General features: G+C 38.1%; 1 protein-coding gene across 4 annotated transcripts in view; it reads right to left on the bottom strand.

Moving 5' to 3' along the window:
- The window catches only part of Dpy19l1 (dpy-19 like C-mannosyltransferase 1), a 121,599-nt gene that overhangs the window by 13,774 nt on the left and 88,862 nt on the right, over nucleotides 1–18,963 (bottom strand). For all 4 annotated transcript variants that reach the window (XM_074065304.1, XM_020170494.2, XM_074065306.1 and 1 more), the window contains exons 14-16: nucleotides 6,126–6,227; nucleotides 4,120–4,191; nucleotides 2,196–2,245 (exon numbers count right to left, since the gene is read on the bottom strand). In XM_074065304.1, coding sequence (XP_073921405.1) covers nucleotides 2,196–2,245; nucleotides 4,120–4,191; nucleotides 6,126–6,227 — 224 coding nt within the window. The remainder of the gene's footprint in view (nucleotides 1–2,195; nucleotides 2,246–4,119; nucleotides 4,192–6,125; nucleotides 6,228–18,963) is intronic.

The raw sequence follows: 18,963 nt of genomic DNA, 5'->3' as shown, positions 1-18,963 counted from the left end.
ACCAGGAGAATGGAGGTGCCATATGAGATAGGAAAGGTCTAGAAGAATCTTGGTAGGGAGCAGTCAGAGGTTCAATGTTGTACCATAAAATTTAAGATATTCATTAGTCCCAAGAAGAGATGAGACAAGTAGACAGTGGCATGTATAAATCTGGAGCTTAAGGGAGAGGTCTGGATCAGAGATAGAAGTGTGAGTTGACAAGACACACCTCCTCTGAATCAAGTATTGGCATGCTCCCCAAAACCAGAAAAAGGATGGAACACAGACCTCAACTTTTTTTTAAATGAGTGAATGTATATATTAGTGAACCTCTAGACTGGGAAGCACATAATGATTTGAGAATTTGGCCTAAAAAATATTGATATATTAGCAAACTCAGTAAATACACAGTGATAGTATAAAGGTGGTAAAAAGGGCTCTTTTTTATTCTTCTTTTATGCCAAAGTAAAAATCATCAGTTTTGACCTCTTAAGGACTTACAATATTAACATGCTTGGTACATTCCACTAACCATGATATTACAACCATTATTATCCCAATTTATAGTCAAAGGTGAGTCCCAGAGCTAGTGAGTGTCAGGCAGGATGTGTTCAGACTGATTGCAGAGCAGATACATTGTCTGCTACATCATGCTGCATCTACCCTATGTTTCCATGAATGAAGGGGGTAATCGTATTCACATCTTGATAATTAAAATGTATCTCCTACTCCTCTCTTTTCTATAGTGGTGTGACTTTGCTTTTCATGCAAAAGGAAATGTCAATATGCCACTCTCTTTCTAAAAGAGAGTTCTAAGCCCACTTGAAATGAAAACCCCATGAAAGTCAACAGTTTTCTTTTTTCTTTTTTGAGAAAACTCTTGGCGTTTTTTTGTTGGTTTGTTTGTTTGCATCGGGTTTTTTTATTTATTAATTTTTTTTGGTGGGACTGGGGTTTGAACTCAGGGCTTCACACTTGCAAAGCAGGTACTCTACCACTTGATCCACACCTCCAGTCCTCAACAGTTTTCTAGTTATTTCTATAGTTGAGTTATCTTTGAAGGGAAGTTGCACCTTCCTCTTCCAGAGCTGCATAGTATAGGTATATCTTTGTGCTTCTTCCTGAGCTCTTCAGAAATAATCTCTCACCTCAAATGAAAAAAAATTTTGGCATTATATACCAGAAGTTTTTTTCCTTTCCCTCTACCTATCAACTCTAATGCTTCATGTACATGCACGGGCAAAGTCACAGCAAATTATTTCTAAATAAGAATGAGGAAGGATTAAAGAAATCAGCCATGCAAAGAGCAAGGATGTGAGGAGGTACAGGGGACACAATTATGGGCATAGGTTTCAACTTCTACAAAGCTGCAGAGACAGGAAGCAAACTGCCATTGTTAAAGAGCAGAGAGAAGGTCCACAGGACATGGTGTAGTGGGAAAGAGAAAAGGCAAAATGATTTTCCTGTCAGTTCCCTTATTGAGTCCTTCATTCATTTGCTAATGTACCTTCAGCATTTTTTTCTTATTAATTTTAGGAGTTCTTTATATATGATTGTGATCAGTCTTATGTAATGATATTGCAACTATTTGCTCACATTTGTCCTTTGTCTTTGAACAATGCTTATGGCATCTTTTATCAAACCAAAGTATTTATCTAGTAAACTTTGTCAACCTTTCCTTCCAGCATATCAGTTTTATGTCATGCTTAAGAAAACCTCTCTACCTCTAAGATTATAAATATATTCTCTTGGTTAATTTTTGGCTTTTGTTTTTTGTTGTTATTTATTTGACTGTATTTTGATCATTGTTCCATCTGGAATTAATTTTGTTTAAAACATAAGGTATACATTCAGTTTGGTATTTCCCTGCTCATTTCTCATTTAAAAAAAAAAAAAAAGGGCAGCCAGCCCATTGGTCCATAAACTACTCACAGAAAAATTTACTTTCCCTGCTGAACTGATGAAGCTGTGTCCTTCAGGTAAAGATGAGGTGCACAGTGGCTGTCAGATTACACTGGATGAAATCTGAGGGAGGGATGTATAATGGGCCATTCTTTCCACAGGGAGGAGATAATGAGAAAGCCAAGGAGGGGAGGGGACTATCATGGAAAGAACAATTCAAACGCTGAGTGGACAAGTAAGTGTGAAATTAATACACTATAAGTAACTACTTTGCAAATGAATGAAAAAGTAACAAATCTTAACAGCATATTTACCGTATATGTGTCTGTGGTTTAGTTATGACACCCCACATATCACTAATAATCTGTAAAGAGAGTTTTAAAGATTTTAGAAAAACTGTTTTAAGAAAAAACCAAAATCTTAGCTGAAGTATTTTCTAAACTCTAAAAGTCTTAATTAAAAACAGGTAAGAGATCACTCATAAAATAATAATTACAGCAAAATAATCTTATATTTTTATATTTTATCACATCTAATGCTCAATAATCCTGTTAGGTAGATAATATTTTCCTCATTTTGTAGCTAGCAATGGTCTCAGAAGGATGAAATGATCTCCCTGAAGGTAGACAACTGCTAGGAAGCATGGCTGGGTCCTGAACCTAGAATGTCTGGCTTCAAATTCACATTCAGTGCTGGAGTTGCCTCTCCTTAATCATACATGCACAGTACTAGAGATCTGGCTCAAAGGCAAAATCACAGCCCAAAGATCTGAAGATTCAAAACACACTCACCGTGTTTTCATATTTAGCAGTGACCAGGAGATCACCTAATTTGAAGTCCTGTTTCCAGTCCCTATGGCACTGCTGATAGGTTTAGTCCAGCCCCTGGAAGAACCAGGGGCTGCTGCCTGAATCTATAACCCATCCTACTTAGTACAGATCATTTCTGGTCAAAAGTCCTAACTTCTAGAATTAGCCATTCTTCCAAGAAGCCAGAATGAATGTAATCTTAGGCTTTTAAATATGTAAAAATAATTATCCACTGCATTTGAATCTTTTGTTATTTAAATCAAGCAGCCCAGCTTCCTGACCTGCTAGCTTCCATCATCTTCTGCCATCCAGGCTGTTTTGAACACATTCTGGGTGGTGAATGCCTGGATTTTTTACTATCTACCAGGTGTGAATCCCATGAAGCACCCAAAAGTGCAAAGCAGGCACAGAGCCTGGCACATAGTGAAGGTGGCTAAGCTGAGGAAGTACTGGGACATTACAAAGTTGAGCACCACACAATGTCCGCCTGCATCTCATGCTGCAAGGGTCACCATGTGACGCTGCCAATACCTCTCTGAGCTTCCAAATCTGTGTCTGTCAGAAATGGGGATGACTGTATTTGTCCACACAGGGCTGTTGAAAAACTGATTGAAATTTGCCCTGTGAAGATGACTGAGTAGGGTACAAAGCACTGTATAAAAATACACAATATAAGCAATAGTTATAGTACAGAATAGTCTATACATCTGTGACACTGTGTTAACAGACAAACCACTAGTTACAAATCAGAAAACTTTTAGGGTTTTTTTAAATCTTTTTCAATCACAGATTAATCTGAATTCCTTCTCTTAAGACACATGTAGTGACAGAGTTCACAAACTATTACGAGAACAGAGTATCACACCTGCTCTTCTTCACAGAAGATTGGAGCTTTTCTGGCCTGATTTACATCTGGACTTAGAATTTCATTATCAAAGCCAACTTGGAGATCTAAACATGTTATCTAGTTTAGCAATACACTGTTAATTCTCAAAAATTTTTTTTTACTAATAATCCCAATTCAGGAGTTATAGGAAATTCCACAAATCATTTAGAAAGACATAAACTACATATTTCAGGGAAATTTTACATAAAGGTTAAGTGCAAGTCAGTAATAATTTACATAAGCAAAACCAAGATGTATCTGAGTAAACATGCTCTCTGATCATGTCTCCCAAAATATATGACTCTGAAAACTTGAGTCAGCCTTTTTCCTATGTCTATTTTGTACTAGCAGAGAGCAGAATATTACTAAGACTTAAGAACTTTCATCAAAGGCTGTCAGTATAAAAATACAGAATGTGTTTCAAGAAATCAATATAAAACACTGTATCACATTATCATGCAGCCAAGTATGCGTGACTACTATGTAAAAACAAGAAAATGTCTAATTATAGGAAAGAGCTCTTATGTGACCGACATGACATACCTTTTTAACAATTGCAATAAATACCACAAGAACAGCAGGAAGCAGCAGTGTCCTTGTGTATCTCAGTGGGGTCTGAAATTCAGAGGGATGGTTTGTTAGAGAGAAGTATTATTTAGCAAATAAATAAATAAATAAATAAGATTCAATTTCAGACAATGAAAAAGGTGAGTTTCTAAAAATGTAAGTAGAAAAACAGTATTTGCCCATCAAGTTCAAGGGGTCCAACCTACCCACTGACTAGCACAATAAAAATGAAGGTACATTTCCACAGAAACTAATTTCACCAAAATGTTGAGTTGAAAATACTGCAAACACAGTTCCCAAGCACTACCAAGAGAGATTACTCTTCACTTTCTGTGTACTGTCTGTCCAGGATAAATAGAACTCCTTTAAATAGAACACATGTTGGAGGGGGTGCTAAAAATTTTACCCATGACTCATCTTTTCTCTCTCTCTCTCTCTCTCTCTCTCTCTCTCTCACACACACACACACACACACACACACACACAAAGACCAATGTTCAAGAAGGGAACAAAGACATTTCTACACTTTCTTTATAAGCAAATAAAACACTGTAGAGACATATTTAATAACAAAGCCCACACATTACAATCCTGTATACCTCAATTCCTCCCCCAACCACTGTTAATATTTTGCTCTTTTACTTCACATGTACCATTTTATCCTCTCTACTATCCATCTTAAGCATCTTTCCATGTCAGTATGGTACCCAGTTAGGGATACCATGTTAAATCTGCCCCTTCTCCCTACTGTATGGTTGTGTTATAAAAGGGGTGAAATCCCTGAATCAGCATCTACTGCCTCGACAGACTGCCATGGAGCTGGGGAATGGCACCCTGTTCAGCAGACTGAAGTCATGCCATGTCTCAATAAACACAACTGACAACTAATACTCTCAGGTTGCAGTGGCATGCTCGAGGTTCTCAATAAAGTTGAGGAACTTCCATCACACCCAATTCTGTTTACCCTGTTTCCTGTACCATTTTCTTGAAGGGGGTCTTGTCCTTCTGTGAACAGGTATTTTAATTCTTACAAGACACTTCACTTTTGATCAGCCATTACGTGTCAAAACCATAAACACGATAAATGAAGACTGATAGGCCACTGGAGAAAGCAGGACATCTGTAGGACACACAGGACCCAGAATGGCTGAAGGCTAAGAGTCTGCGCTATAGCTAGTTTGGAACTTAGGACACTGGGCTAACACAGGGATTGAAGGGGAAACACACAATAGGTATTGTTGGCTATCTAATACACTCATACATGCAACCTTGAAGGAAATGTGTCACAGATAATAAAAGATATAAATCACATGAATGATATTTAAAAAGCAAAAATATACATATTTGTTGAACCAAACTAGTTCATAAAGTACTATAAAATAATATTTAACTTAAAATATCAAAGGACTTTCCTGTGAGTTATCTCTTTTTTGCTTCACAATATTTGGTTGAGCATACTTCTAGAAACTAGTAAACTACAACACAAACACTGTGAGTGACTTGTGCAAGACCATCCATTCGTAACACAGGCTCTGTCTCACAATCTACTAACCTGCTCTTTGGCTTCCCTCTAAACAGATTAATAAAGTTTTAGAGAGAATTGATGAAATGAAAAGCTTATGCTCAATGGTATTTGTAAGCAATGAGATCATTCAAATGACCACAAAATGAGTGGAAAACTCAGAGCCCAAGAGATTGACTGAATTGTTGCTGTCTCTGAAACGAGGGAACATGAAATGCCTGTGTTCACTCATCCAAAAGACTGTGGCTAGGCTAAATGCACATTTCCAAATTATTAAAATAAAAAGAGGCCATAGGTTCAGGAAGCTATACTAAGTAAAGTAAGAACATCATCTTTAAGCTACCAGACTTTCTTCTTCCTTTGAGATAACAAAAAACTCAGAACCTGAAATAACAGAGTACCTTTATAAAAAAATGAGTGGGCCAAAACCCAGAAAAGAAAACCAGAAATCACATCTTACCTCTTTTTCCATAAAGTCAAACTCTGCTGCACAGGTGTACAATAAAGTATCAAAATCCTTGTAACTGAAGAATTTTGATGTTAATAAGTTGCCAATATGAGCCTAGCAAGAAATAAAGTGAGGAACCATATGTTAAGCCAAATATTAAGGCAATACATTTTAATCTTAATAGTGCCTAAAAATACTTTTCACTGTACTATAGAGCCTACTGTTCCCACCCTGGGCATTTTTTGTAAGAAAGTGCTGTTCGAGGCAGCCTCACACTTGTCCCTTCCTTTGCTAACAAGTGACAGTGTCAAACTGCCCCCCTTCATGCTCATCAGCCCCAAAAGCCTTTTCCTTGGGGTGTCCCTGATCATAGGCTGTCGGGCTGTTCCTTTGCTGGAGCCAACCAGGAGGTATGGGCCTGGGAACTCATATGGACTTCTGTCAACCATGTAGGTACAGAGGCTATTGAGCAAACAAAAGGGAGTGCTTATTCTGAATTCTGAAAAGGGGATTAAAGAGACTGCTTGAAGGAAGTGGTGAAATAAAAGCACCTTTAACTGACACCCCACCCTCCTGAAATTCTTCATGTTATCAAGTGCCCTGATGTACACTGCCACATTCACCTCCCACGGGAAGATGAAGAAGGCAAAATTCTTTTCACTTTATAAATGAGAAGACTAGGGCTCAAAACATACAAAAATTTGCTGAACTTTCAAGTCTGTCATTATCTAACAAAAAAGCGAAGACTGGACCAACTACAGTGGCTCATGCTTAGAAACCCTTGCTACTCAGGAGGCAGACATTGAGAGGATGATAGTTTGAAACCAGCCGGGGCAAAAAGTTGATGAGACTCCATCTCAACAAATAAGCCGGGCATGGTGGTATATATCTATATTCCTAGTTATAGTGGGAACCACAGGTGGATCATAGTCCAAGGTCAACCTGGGCAAACCCCAGTAGCACATACACATGCACATATGTACACAAACACACGCACACACTCACACACACACACACTCGAAAGCAAAGACTAGGAAATGTAAGGAAATGATATCTAAGTCACATGGTAACTAGGATTCTACATGACAGCTATGTGAGGAAGCATCTCCAAATGGTTCACCTTGAGGGGAAGAACGTAGGCTGACAATGCTCAGAAATCAACAGGGAGAGATGGCACCTAAAACAATGTGAGGACACATATGGGAACCAACCCAGCTTAAACTGACCAATTCAAGAACAGACGCTCGAACTGGCTTAAGGGAACGAACCCAATGTTATGTTGTCCACAAAAGATACACTTAAGACCAAAGGAGCCCAGCTGAAAACAAGAATAAATGAATATAAATCAGGTAAGTTTGAAACAAAGAAATCTAGGCTAGCAGCTGTGTGAAACTAAATTTAAGCAAACCTATGTGAAAGAGATAATGAGTAAAACTATGTGCTGGTAAAGTGAACAGCATAGCAGGGTCACATGCACTGTGAACATATTTGCAGATAACCATATAATTCAAATACAGATATACAAAAAGTGACAAAGCTGTAGGAAGAAACAGATAAGCTGACACTGTTCATTGGAAATGTTAAACAATGTTCCACAGTACAGAAAATGCAGATAAAATTAAAATAAATCTGCATAATGTGATCAATAAGCTCACAAACAGAACATAAACTTCACAAGGAAAGCACACACACTTCTCTTGAACACAGAAAAAAATTTAAATGTTCCTCTACCATGTCACAATAAATGTCAGAAAGTTGTTATGATAGAAATTTTTCCAGGTTATAAATGTAAAACTAGAATATAATTAGGAATGGCTTTTAAAGTCCTTTTGATTGGAAACTAAATACTACAAAATTTAATAACCTTTAGGTTAAGAAGAAAATCACAAAGTAAATAATTTATAAGAGTCACAAAGACATATCACTTATAGGAAAATTTTTGCTTTTAAACAAATTTACCAAAAAACAAGAGTGGTGAAAGCAAAGGAGCTAAGCATCTTCCCTTAGGCAGGACCTCACTCACAAGGGAATCTAAAAGCCTGACCTTATAGAGACAGAAGGAAGCATAGTGGCTACAGTTGTATGAGAGAGGAAGGAGGAGGGAGGGGGAGGACAGAGTTTGGTCAAGGGGTACACACAGTGAGATAGGAGGAATAAATCCAAGAGACCTACTGTAAAGCAAGGTGACTGCTGTTAATGACAATTTATAGTAGTCTTAAAAAATGCAGAGCGTGGATGTTAAGTGCTCTCACCACAACAAGTTAACAATGTGAGATAATATAATTGATAACTAGCCACATATACTTCAAAATATGTGGCACATGATAAATACATTCAATATCATGTCACATAAGAAAAATTAAACATTTAAATAATAAAAGAACATAAAATATGATTTCCCATACATACAAAAATTTAACAGAAATTTTAGTAACAGCAATAATTTCTTAATTTAAAAAATTTGATTAATGAATTATCACACATTAATGATACAAGGGAATTTTATTGTGATAATTCCATACATGCATACAGTGTACCCTGAACAAGTTCATCCCCTCCATTATATTTCAATTCCCCCTTCTTCTGTTTCCCCCCTTTCCAAACAGTGGTGGGTTTCATTCCACTATATTTATGTGTATATAGGCAAGTGTACTTTCATCTTCTTTACCCCCTTAGTATCTTTTGCCCTTTCCCCCTCTGTCTGACCAAGACAGAACCACCCCCCATGTAGAATTCATCGAAAACCTTTTTTCTGTGTTTTGCAGTACTGGAGTTTTGAACGTTGGGCCTTATACTTGCTAGGCAGGTGTCTACCACTTGGGCCACTCTGCCAACAGCAATAAAGGGTTTAAAAGCATGATCTATCTGATGGGATACACGAAACAGGCAAAGTTCTTCTAAGGTATAAATTACCAAAACTCACTCAAGATGAATTAGATAATTTCCTAAGGAAAGTGAATTTTCAGTCAAAAACCTACTCACAAAAACAACTGTTCAGGCCAAGGACTTGCCTAACATTAAAGGAAGAAATACCAGTTGTAAATAAATTCTTTTCAAAAACAGGAGACTTAACCCTTCTCCACAATTTTCAGAGGCTAATATCAACTCTGAAACAAAAACAACATGAAATTATTACAAGAACTCTCTAATATTCTTCATAAGAACAGGCACATATCTTAAAAAGTATTAACTAACCAAATCCAGCAATACTGAGAAAAAAATAATATGCTGTGAGCAGGTGAGATTTCCCCAGCAATACAACACTGTCAATATGCAAATAGTACTGAATGTAGGAAATTCCAAACACAGAAGATAGGAAAAGCTGGCAAATCCCCTCCCACAACTATACAGCTGGACATAATTTTACAGACTATATCAGGTTCTAGAAAGCAACCAAAAAGAAACATCACATTGGGAAGTATTCACTGATACAAAACTGATGAAATATGGGAGTCTACAGCCTTCTTGCCTAGGATGCACCATATACTGTCAGCATAAGCAGCTCCCCATCTTGGTCAGGGCAAAAGCTTGTACAATGGGTGAGACCATGGAGGAGACAGTAAGTTTTCACATCCCTGGAGGACTGGAGAGCTGCACACATGTGCACAAGAGATCTAAGAGAGCCCAAGCTCTCCAAAAGCCCATATGTGGTGCTGCAGGAGGTGGTGTGCACAGTTAGGCACAAGCCCCAAGAAGGCATGGGAGGACGGAAAAGATGGGCCACATTCAGTAAAGAGTTAGCACAGAAAGCCTGAATGCTATCCTTTGAAAAACTTGCCTGCAAGATTAACCACTGGCTTACATCAGGAAATTGGATTTCAGAAAGGTTCCCATCACTGTAGCTGGTAAGAGTGGCTCACTATGCCTAAAATGTACAAACAATGTAGCTTATCAGAAAACCTACACTTATTCTGGGACTCTGGAATTTTGACATATGCTAGGCAAAGGGTATCAATATGATCAGTCCACAGTAAAATCCTTGGGCACTCAAGTCTTTTAAAAGTTTCTCTGGTAGACTACAATTCATAATTTCATGCATTTTGTCACAATTCATTGTTGGAAAAATAAAGGCATCCCATGTGTTCTACCAGGTTAGGGGGTATGTGTGCCCTGGCACCCAGCCAGGCAAGCGCCTGAGTGGTAAAGGCGACCGAGCTTCACTGCTCCATCTGACAACCACCAGCACCTAGGGATGGGCAAAGCACACAGCTCCCACCCTGCCCTTCAGGGAGGTTGCACATGGCTATCCAAGCAGCTGGAAGTTCCAGTTTCTGGCTATCACAAATCCCAACTTTGGTTGGAAGTTCTAGAACCCCTTGCTGTGAGCCGTTTCTGGTGCGGGACCTCTGGAACTCCCGCCACCCCTGCCGATGCTGGCAAGGGACCTCTGGTCCTGCCTGTTAGGACTTTGCTTGGTGCAGCCATCTAGTTCCTCCCCTCTGGCCCACATGCAGGCCAGGCTGCCCTTCTCAGCATGCCAGCTGCGCAACACCGATGTGCAGTGGTAATGCACAGGGACCATGACCGCAAAGGCAACAGTGGCAGCCGCCCATGTGCTGCAGTAGTTACAGCAGCAGCATGCAAAAGGCTACAACCCCAGGTGTGCACCTGCGCACACTCAGGCTCTCCACACAGGCCAGCAGCCTTTGCCCAGCAGTCTCCAGCTGAAAGGCTCCCAGTGCCTGAGCTGGCAGAAAGAGGGAGTGCAAAGGCACAGTAGCTCTACCACCAATGGGAAGGCCAGGGAGGCTTACAACACTGGTGACAAGGCAGGTGATGGCCCCAAAGCCCACAGGGACCACATGCCCCAAGACCTGGGTCCATAGCCCTTGCTCCCAGAAACAAAAAATAATTTTTTAAAAAGGCACAACCTCTGGTGTTCAAGTTCCCATCTGGCCAGATAGCCTTCTTCCTATCTGCAGCTTCTGTCTTCCTCATCTGACCCATTCCTTACCCTCCTACCCACAATGCCTTTGTTCACCCTGGGCACCCTGTCCCAACCATCAATCTTCCTCTTCTCCTCCTCCTTGTCCTGTGGCTCACAGGGGTCGCAGAAACATTCATCCCGAAGTCACACTCCCTTGTCGCAGGGCTAGCAAGGACTTGTCTGCCTATCTTAGCCAAAGATTCTAAATTCTATTCAAAGGTAAAGACTAAATTAACATATAGGTTACATCTGTATAGCTGTGATGTGGCTACTGTCTTTAAATGTTAAATGCATTTAAATTCTCTTAAGTATGTTTTCTAAAATTGAAAATAGTGCCATTTAATTAAAGATTTGACATTGCTCACCCATACAGTGTATCTGTAATAAAAAACATAACATTTAAAATTCACTTACTCTAAAGGCAAAATTACAATGGGGAATTTATTCTAGTAATAAGATGTCATCTTTTTACACTAAAATACGACTTCTAAATATATACTTGAGATCAGAAGGACTTAATATTACTACTTAATACTGTCCATCATAATTATTATTTTAAAATGGAACATGCAGTAAACATTTAAAAACATCCTAACTATTCTCTATTTATAAAATTAGGCTTACTTACAGCCAAGAGGTTAAAAAGAATGAGTCTTTATGTGTGGGTATTTTAAATAGATAATTTAAACAGAGGCTTTATTCTTAACAATTCATTATTTTATTTTAAAATTAATAAAACTTTGTTTTCTATAGCTCAGTGCTTTATGTCAGATTCTAAACTTGTTTAAGGTACTTTCCAAACTGTAGATCTGTAGATGACCGGGTTCTACATGGTTTGCATTCTTGTCTTTGTAGGTTATAACAAAGCCCCTTTATGAGGTAATCCAGGATCTAATTATAAACACCTGGAGTAAACCAGACACTAACAAAGCCCCTCAAAGCTTAAAGGTTTACTGACATTTGCCCTAGCCCTAGTAATCCTAAATTTAGATAAGCCTTTAAAACTAAAAGACATAACATTATATTTAAAGAGAAAAAAGTTGTACAACCTATGACTAATTCTCCAAAACTATCAAGTGATGCCATTTCTAAGGAACTAACAAAATTTTTTAAATCCCACCTTAGTTCAGTTTAATTATTTGGTTTTTTCATTAGGATGACTAACTCATATGGACACTTGTTTCTCAGGGGGAAATATAACAGATTGCCACGATGAGCCTGCATACTGCATGTAACACATCTTTGTGTTCCATTTGCGAGGCCCTCTGGAGAGGCTATGTGGTCACAGGGAATGCTGCCACCATATGTGCCATCACGTGTTCAGCACCATCTTGCCATTCCCTAGGAAAAGGAAACTCCTGGGTGACATCATCTTGCCATCCTCTAGAAAAATTACAACTAATTTGTTAAAATTCTCTAGATTAATAATTGTTCGGCATGTTCTTACTGCCTTGGTCTGTAAGGATTAGACAAAGGGCAGGGTTTTATGTTGGATATTTACTGTGAACTACGTAGGAATCTAGCTGATTAATCTACTAAAGACAATGACAAAAACCAACTCGAGAGTGCAATCTGAATTAATGTGATCATTTTGTATGTAACTGTGTGCTTTCTGTGTAATACATAAATTTTGAACTCATTATGTGAGTTTTAACCTGGCATGCCCAGGTAAAAATATCTGTTTGTACGTGTGTACAAACAGATATCTAATATCTTTTTTTTTCTTTTTCTTTTATTATTCATATGTGCATACAAGGCTTGGTTCATTTCTCCCCCCTGCCCCTACCCACTCCGCCCCCTCCCCCCCCAATACCCAGCAGAAACTATTTTGCCCTTATTTCTAATTTTGTTATAGAGAGAGTATAAGCAATAACAGGAAGGGACAAGGGTTTTTGCTGGTTGAGATAAGGATAGCTATACAGGGCATTGACTCACATTGATTTCCTGTGCATGGGTGTTACCTTCTAGGTTAATTCTTTTTGATCTAACCTTTTCCCCTTTTCCTATTGGCCTCAGTTGCTTTTAAGGTATCTATGGTCTTTAAGCAACTTTTATAGAGTTAATGTGTACAACTGTCTCACAAGTTATCTATAATTCTAATCCCACCCAGACCAGTCCTCTGCATTAGCACTAAAAAAATTTATAGACAATAATCTGTTTCATTCTGTGTAATTTACATTTACCTCTTTTATAATTAGATTTATTGACCCATGTGTTCTTGTAGATTGCTATTATTAAAAAGATGGTTTAATTCAATTTTCTTCCTAAGTCTTTCAAGGTATAAGGTTATTAAGAATTTTATTAAAAACCATGTTATCTAAATTCGGGTTTTTACAAAGGTTGTTTCAAGATACAAATCAAGGTCTTAAAGCTTATGAATTTATATATGTACAATTGGGTTGGCTATAATTTAAAGTTTGCCTAAAAGTTTTCTAAGGTCAAAATTTAAGGTACTAATATGTGTTCAAAAAAGAATGGGGTTCTGTTTTATCAAAATAACTATCAAGATCTTTTGGTGCTATAGGCTGATACAAAATTTTACCAAAACCAAACAAAAGCTCACCCTCCAGATATAATGACAAAACTTTAAGTATTTAGGAGTCTACAAAAGTGTTATTAATCCTAAAATCTCAATTATGAGTGTCATTAACTCCCAATGACTGAGCCTGCTATTTTTGGGCCTCAGGGGCTACAGGCAGGTCAACAACCCTCTATGTGTCATTCTGTTTGTTAAATCAGCAGTCCACAATATAACTTCTTAACAACATCCAAGCCATGGCTCTTAATTACTGGGTCTCTAACTTTATGCTAACCCTCTTATCTCTGTTTCTGTATCTAACCATCTGAGACATTAACCTTAATTGATTATTATTTTAAAATGTACATATTCTCCTATTTTTCTCAGTTACAAGCTTACTACAACTCCATGGCCTGGTATAAAAACTGACCACAAGCAATGGATTTGTATCAGTCAGGCTCACCTTGGTACGATTTCACTTGATAGTTAATTTTGTACTGGTTATAACAGTCCATATTAAGATGTTTCCCTTTTAGCACTCAACAGATCGTCTTCCTATATGTCATTATCTTTTCATTTTACACGTTGTTTTGGTATTAAGATTTTTTTGCCCAGTGCATAATAGTTCTGATGTTTTAATAGTTGGGTCAACATTCAGGATCAACACCCCATCTAGGAACCCTTGTGGAGGGGTGGAAGAACCCAGCCCTTAGGAGAATGGATGACTTGAAAGACAGAGTACTCTGCCACATGCTTGCTCCAGAGATGTCTGACGAAAACAGGTCAGAGGGATCTGTATTGAAGCTTTCAATACACAAGGGGGATGCTTCGGGGATCTTGAAAAGCTCTTGTCCCCGCTCTTGGAAAGGGCAACTTTCCTTCTTACCTTTTCCTCTCTCTCACTCTCCACCAGCCAGCATAGGGAGTTCCATTCAGGAGCCCTCAAGCAAAGGTGGATAGGTGAATGGATTTTTACCCTTCCCTTCCCTTGCTCTCTTTCCACCAGCCAGCATGGGGGAAGCCAATTTATTTACTTGGCTGTATTCTTAAGTACCGGGAGATGCTTTGATCCTATTAACCAAAAAATAAGATAACTAGTTCTCTTCCTGGCCCACTTAAAATTATTTACTATTCTTTACATCCTACCTAAACCCTAGGTATTTTTCTAATAACACTAAACACACACACACAAAAAAATCCAAATAAAAAAACCATTTTAAATGATTCTAATACTGCTAGTGCTTTGTATCTAAATGTTACAAAATTATTTATAGAGTTAAATATGTATACATGTAAATAGCTATAGTTTTTTTATCTAAGGTACATTCTAACTAATAAGGTCTTTGACATTTCTGCTCTTTATGACAAATGCTAAAAGTTCTGCCACTTAGGTCTAACATCTGTTTGTCAGATAAACTAGTGTTGGCTAAATAATATATATGATATACAATGTGTCAAAACAGGGGCTATTTAAAATTACTAACATCAACTTCTAACCATTAAAAAATCTAGGATTTTTAATTGCCAATACTATATTGACAGTACTGACAACCACTAACTTGTCACTTTACCTAACCAAAATTCAAGGTTTAAACTGTGATTAACCATGATTACTTTAAGTTTTGTCATTACAGTTCTGATCCTTCAGGAACATTTATAGGCAAGCCCATAAAAAAATGACTCTTACAAGTGTTTATCTAATAACCAGGACAGACATTCTTAAGTATTGGGGTCATTTTGCATTTTCCCCGTAAAAACGTTATAACTGTTACCTATTAACACTTTACAGCAATTTAAAGGGTCAGCACATCCCTTATGGGGCAGACAATTAGATTAATTAAGCCCAGCCTATGAGCCATTTCTTTAAAAATAAATCTCTGTTACTCAATTTGGCCAAAAAAGTTGCACTGGCACTGACTTCTGATCTGTTTGACATGTTACTTCTCCTCCTCTGTGGAACAAAATCTGACTTTCTGGACTTTGTGGGAAAAGCCACTCCCGCTCTGAGGGACAAAACTGCCAAACTGACAAAATCTTCAGAGACGACTGTTCAAAAAAAAAAAAAAAGTTTAAGAAGACAAAATCACTCAAGCTGTCAGCATCCCCGCAACTTCTTAAGAGGAACAAATGATGTTCAGCCATGTGAGACAGTTCAAAAGGACTGCACAAATGAGGGGACTTCTCCAGATCCAGATGGAGTCAAATATGCCAGACCTCTAAAAGTAACCAAAGCTGGGAGATTTTAAAAAGACTCTTATGCACATGATCTAATATTTAAGCCTTTTATGCTTCTGGCAAAAGGCAAAGTCATGTCTTTAGCCAAGGCCTTCTATTTAAACAAAGACAATATAAACTTCAATGGTATATAACTTCTAGTTAGGGACACTGTGAGTCTTCTTTCTGTACAGAACTGACTCACTGATGTTTACTCTCTAATTGGACTAACACCTGCCTGGTATACCTGGCCCCTAATGTAGTCAGCCCTTAACTGCCCACTAAAATGACAGTCCAAAATAGAGGGCCACCTGAGAGTTAAAATAGCTATAGATATAAACACCTCTAAGGCACAGTAACCTTGAGTCTGTCACTTTTCAAAATTACATTATCCTTCCTGCCATACCTAGCAGGGCACCTTCTGATGCTCCCATCATTGTTAATGTTCAGGTCATGCCTTCTAAACCAGATTTATCTCTTCCAGAATAAAGGCCTCTAGGACCCAAACCATGACATAACAAAGCCATCAACTTCTAGAGGTGGACGAGATACCCATGAACAATCTTGATCAGGCTGGACAAAGATTCAGACAACAAGTGTTACTGTTCAAGTCTCTAGATAACAGCAATAGGAAAGGTCAATATTCCCATTAGGTAGGGTCTACAGACCCTTGACAGCTAAAAGCAGCTACTGAAGATGGACCAGCCCCCTTCAGCAACCCCAAAAAAGAATTTTTGTGATACTGTCCCTCAGGGGGAGTTTGAGGCAGGATAGGTTAGGGATAGCCTGGTACTGCTCTCCCTGTTGACTCAAGAGCGCCTTCCTCTAGCCCACAGGTGAGAGAAGTCAGGTAATGATGTATTGACTCCCCATCTCCAAGTTCAAGATGGTATAAAAATGACCTACCAAAAGACCCCAGCCCTTCCTCTTTTCTTCCCTAACCTGGCAGAATGGGTGACTCCCCATTCCTCAACAAAGCTATTCTACCTCACCCCATCCACATGTTCTGCTTGGATTCTTCCACACTGGAACCCAAGAACCAAGGTCTTCTAAAAACTCCATTTGCCAATAACACCATGTAGCTAGGATTACAGACATGAGCCACTGGCGCCTGGCTGCTTTATATCTTTTCACTGCAGTAAATATTTGTCTCATGAGTAGGATGGTGCCATGTTGAGTCCTATGGGTCCTCTTAGTAAATCATCAAACCAGGGAACCCTCTGACTTGTTTGAAAACTGCTGTATTATGAATATGCTCACCACGCTACACACAGATCCATCAGGAGAGGGAAGAAGACTTACTGGATAGAGCTAACTGAGCTATAGCATCTGACTCATAAATGGCTACACACTAAATTAGAGACATGGGGGTGACATCTGGAAAGCCAGGCTAAAAAAACAGGAAGAATTAAAAAACAAGAAATAACATAAAATATCTGAACAGATCCATCGGCCATTACACAAGAGAAAAAAAGTTTCTCAAATAAAGTCCATGCATGCCAGGTATAGTGGCTCATGCCTGTAATCCTACTGCGAGGAAGGCAGAGGCAGGAGGGCTAGGGCTCAAGGTCAGCTGGGGACCCTATCTCAAAAAACAAAATACAAAACAACCAAAGGGCTGGGGGCCAAGTGTAAAGCCCTGGGTTCAATCTCCATTACAGCAAAAACAGAAAAAAGTCCATACAAATTTAGTAAAATAAAGAAAACAGCAACAACAACAACCCAGAAAGAATCAGAATCCAGAGTTGCTATAATATTTCATCTAAAATATCCAGTTTTTACGCAAATAAATAGAAAAGTCTGACACATGTTTAGGAAGGAAAATTAAAATACAATTAACAATGACTCAGCAGACAGTGAACTTCAATACAAAAATAAATCTTTAGAAAAATACAGATTTTAGAGTCAAAATGTGTAACTGAAATGAAAATTTACTAGATGAGCTCAAAAACAAGTGTCAAAAGGCAGAACAATCAATAAACTTGAAGCTAGGCTAATAGCAATTGTACTATCTGAAAAACAGGGAGAAAAAAAACTAAAGGAAGAAGAACAAAGTTCAAAAATCTTTGCAACAATATTATTGCACACAAACGTGTTACTGGGAGACACAGAAAAAGAAGGATAGAAAAACACTTGAAGTGATGAATGGCCCTTGACTTCTAAATTCTGATGAAAAATAGTAACACCCCAAAAGTTCACTGAACACCTAGAAGGATGAACACAAAGAGATCCATATCTAGACATATCATAGTCAAACTTTTAAATGTGAAAATCTTTTAAGATTGCTTTAGCAAATGTAGGAAAACAACTATGTACACAGGGAAAACATTAGATGAATAGTATTTTACTCGTGTTTATAAAGTGTCAATTGACTTGCTTTTCAGAAACATGGAGGACATAAGTTTTCAAAGAAATTAACAGTCAACAAATAATTTTTTTTAATCCAGAAAAATGATATTTTATTTACCTTAAAGTTAAGGTAAATAAAAACATTATGAGAGAAACAAAACCTAACAGAATTCATTGCTGACAGCTTTGCCTTACAAGAATTAGAAAAGGAAATCTAGCAGGCTGAATGGCAACGACCCTGGGCAATAACTCACATCCACAGGAAGAAATGAAGAGCAATAAAAATGGCAAAAGTGTAGGTAAATGTAAACAGCAACATAAGCCTATTTGGCTTTTTCTCTTAATTTCTTTTAAGAGATATAAAACTGCCTAATGTGATAAACTAACTCTATGTTGCTGGCACTTACAAATAGATGGGATATATTTGACAATAGCAGCTTAAAAGAAGGGGGAGGAAGGAGAAATATCCTGGAGTAAAGGCATGGTATATTTACCTGAATCAAGACAGTATTAGCCTGAAGTAGTTTGTTTTAAATTAAGAGGCTTGTTACATTCCTAAACAGCCATAAAAAATAAATAATGAGGAGACAGCTGCAATTTCATGCTTATTACAACAATATTCACAAGAGCCAAAGTAAGTATCCATTAGCCCAAGCCAACCTAGCCCACCTATGCATCCACTGATGGGTGAGTGGAGAAAGAAAATGGGATCTGTGTATACCCACCATGATAATAAATGACAACAATAACAATGATAATAAACAGTAACAACGACAATACCAGCTAATATTTATTGAGAACTGACTCTGTGCTTGTTCTTTAGGTCAATTGTCTAAGATCTC

The sequence above is a fragment of the Castor canadensis genome, chromosome 2 (assembly GCF_047511655.1).
Source record: "Castor canadensis chromosome 2, mCasCan1.hap1v2, whole genome shotgun sequence".
Lineage (NCBI taxonomy): Eukaryota > Metazoa > Chordata > Mammalia > Rodentia > Castoridae > Castor > Castor canadensis.
The sequence above is the reverse complement of the archived record's forward strand: the minus strand, read 5'-3'. Positions and strand labels throughout refer to the sequence as shown.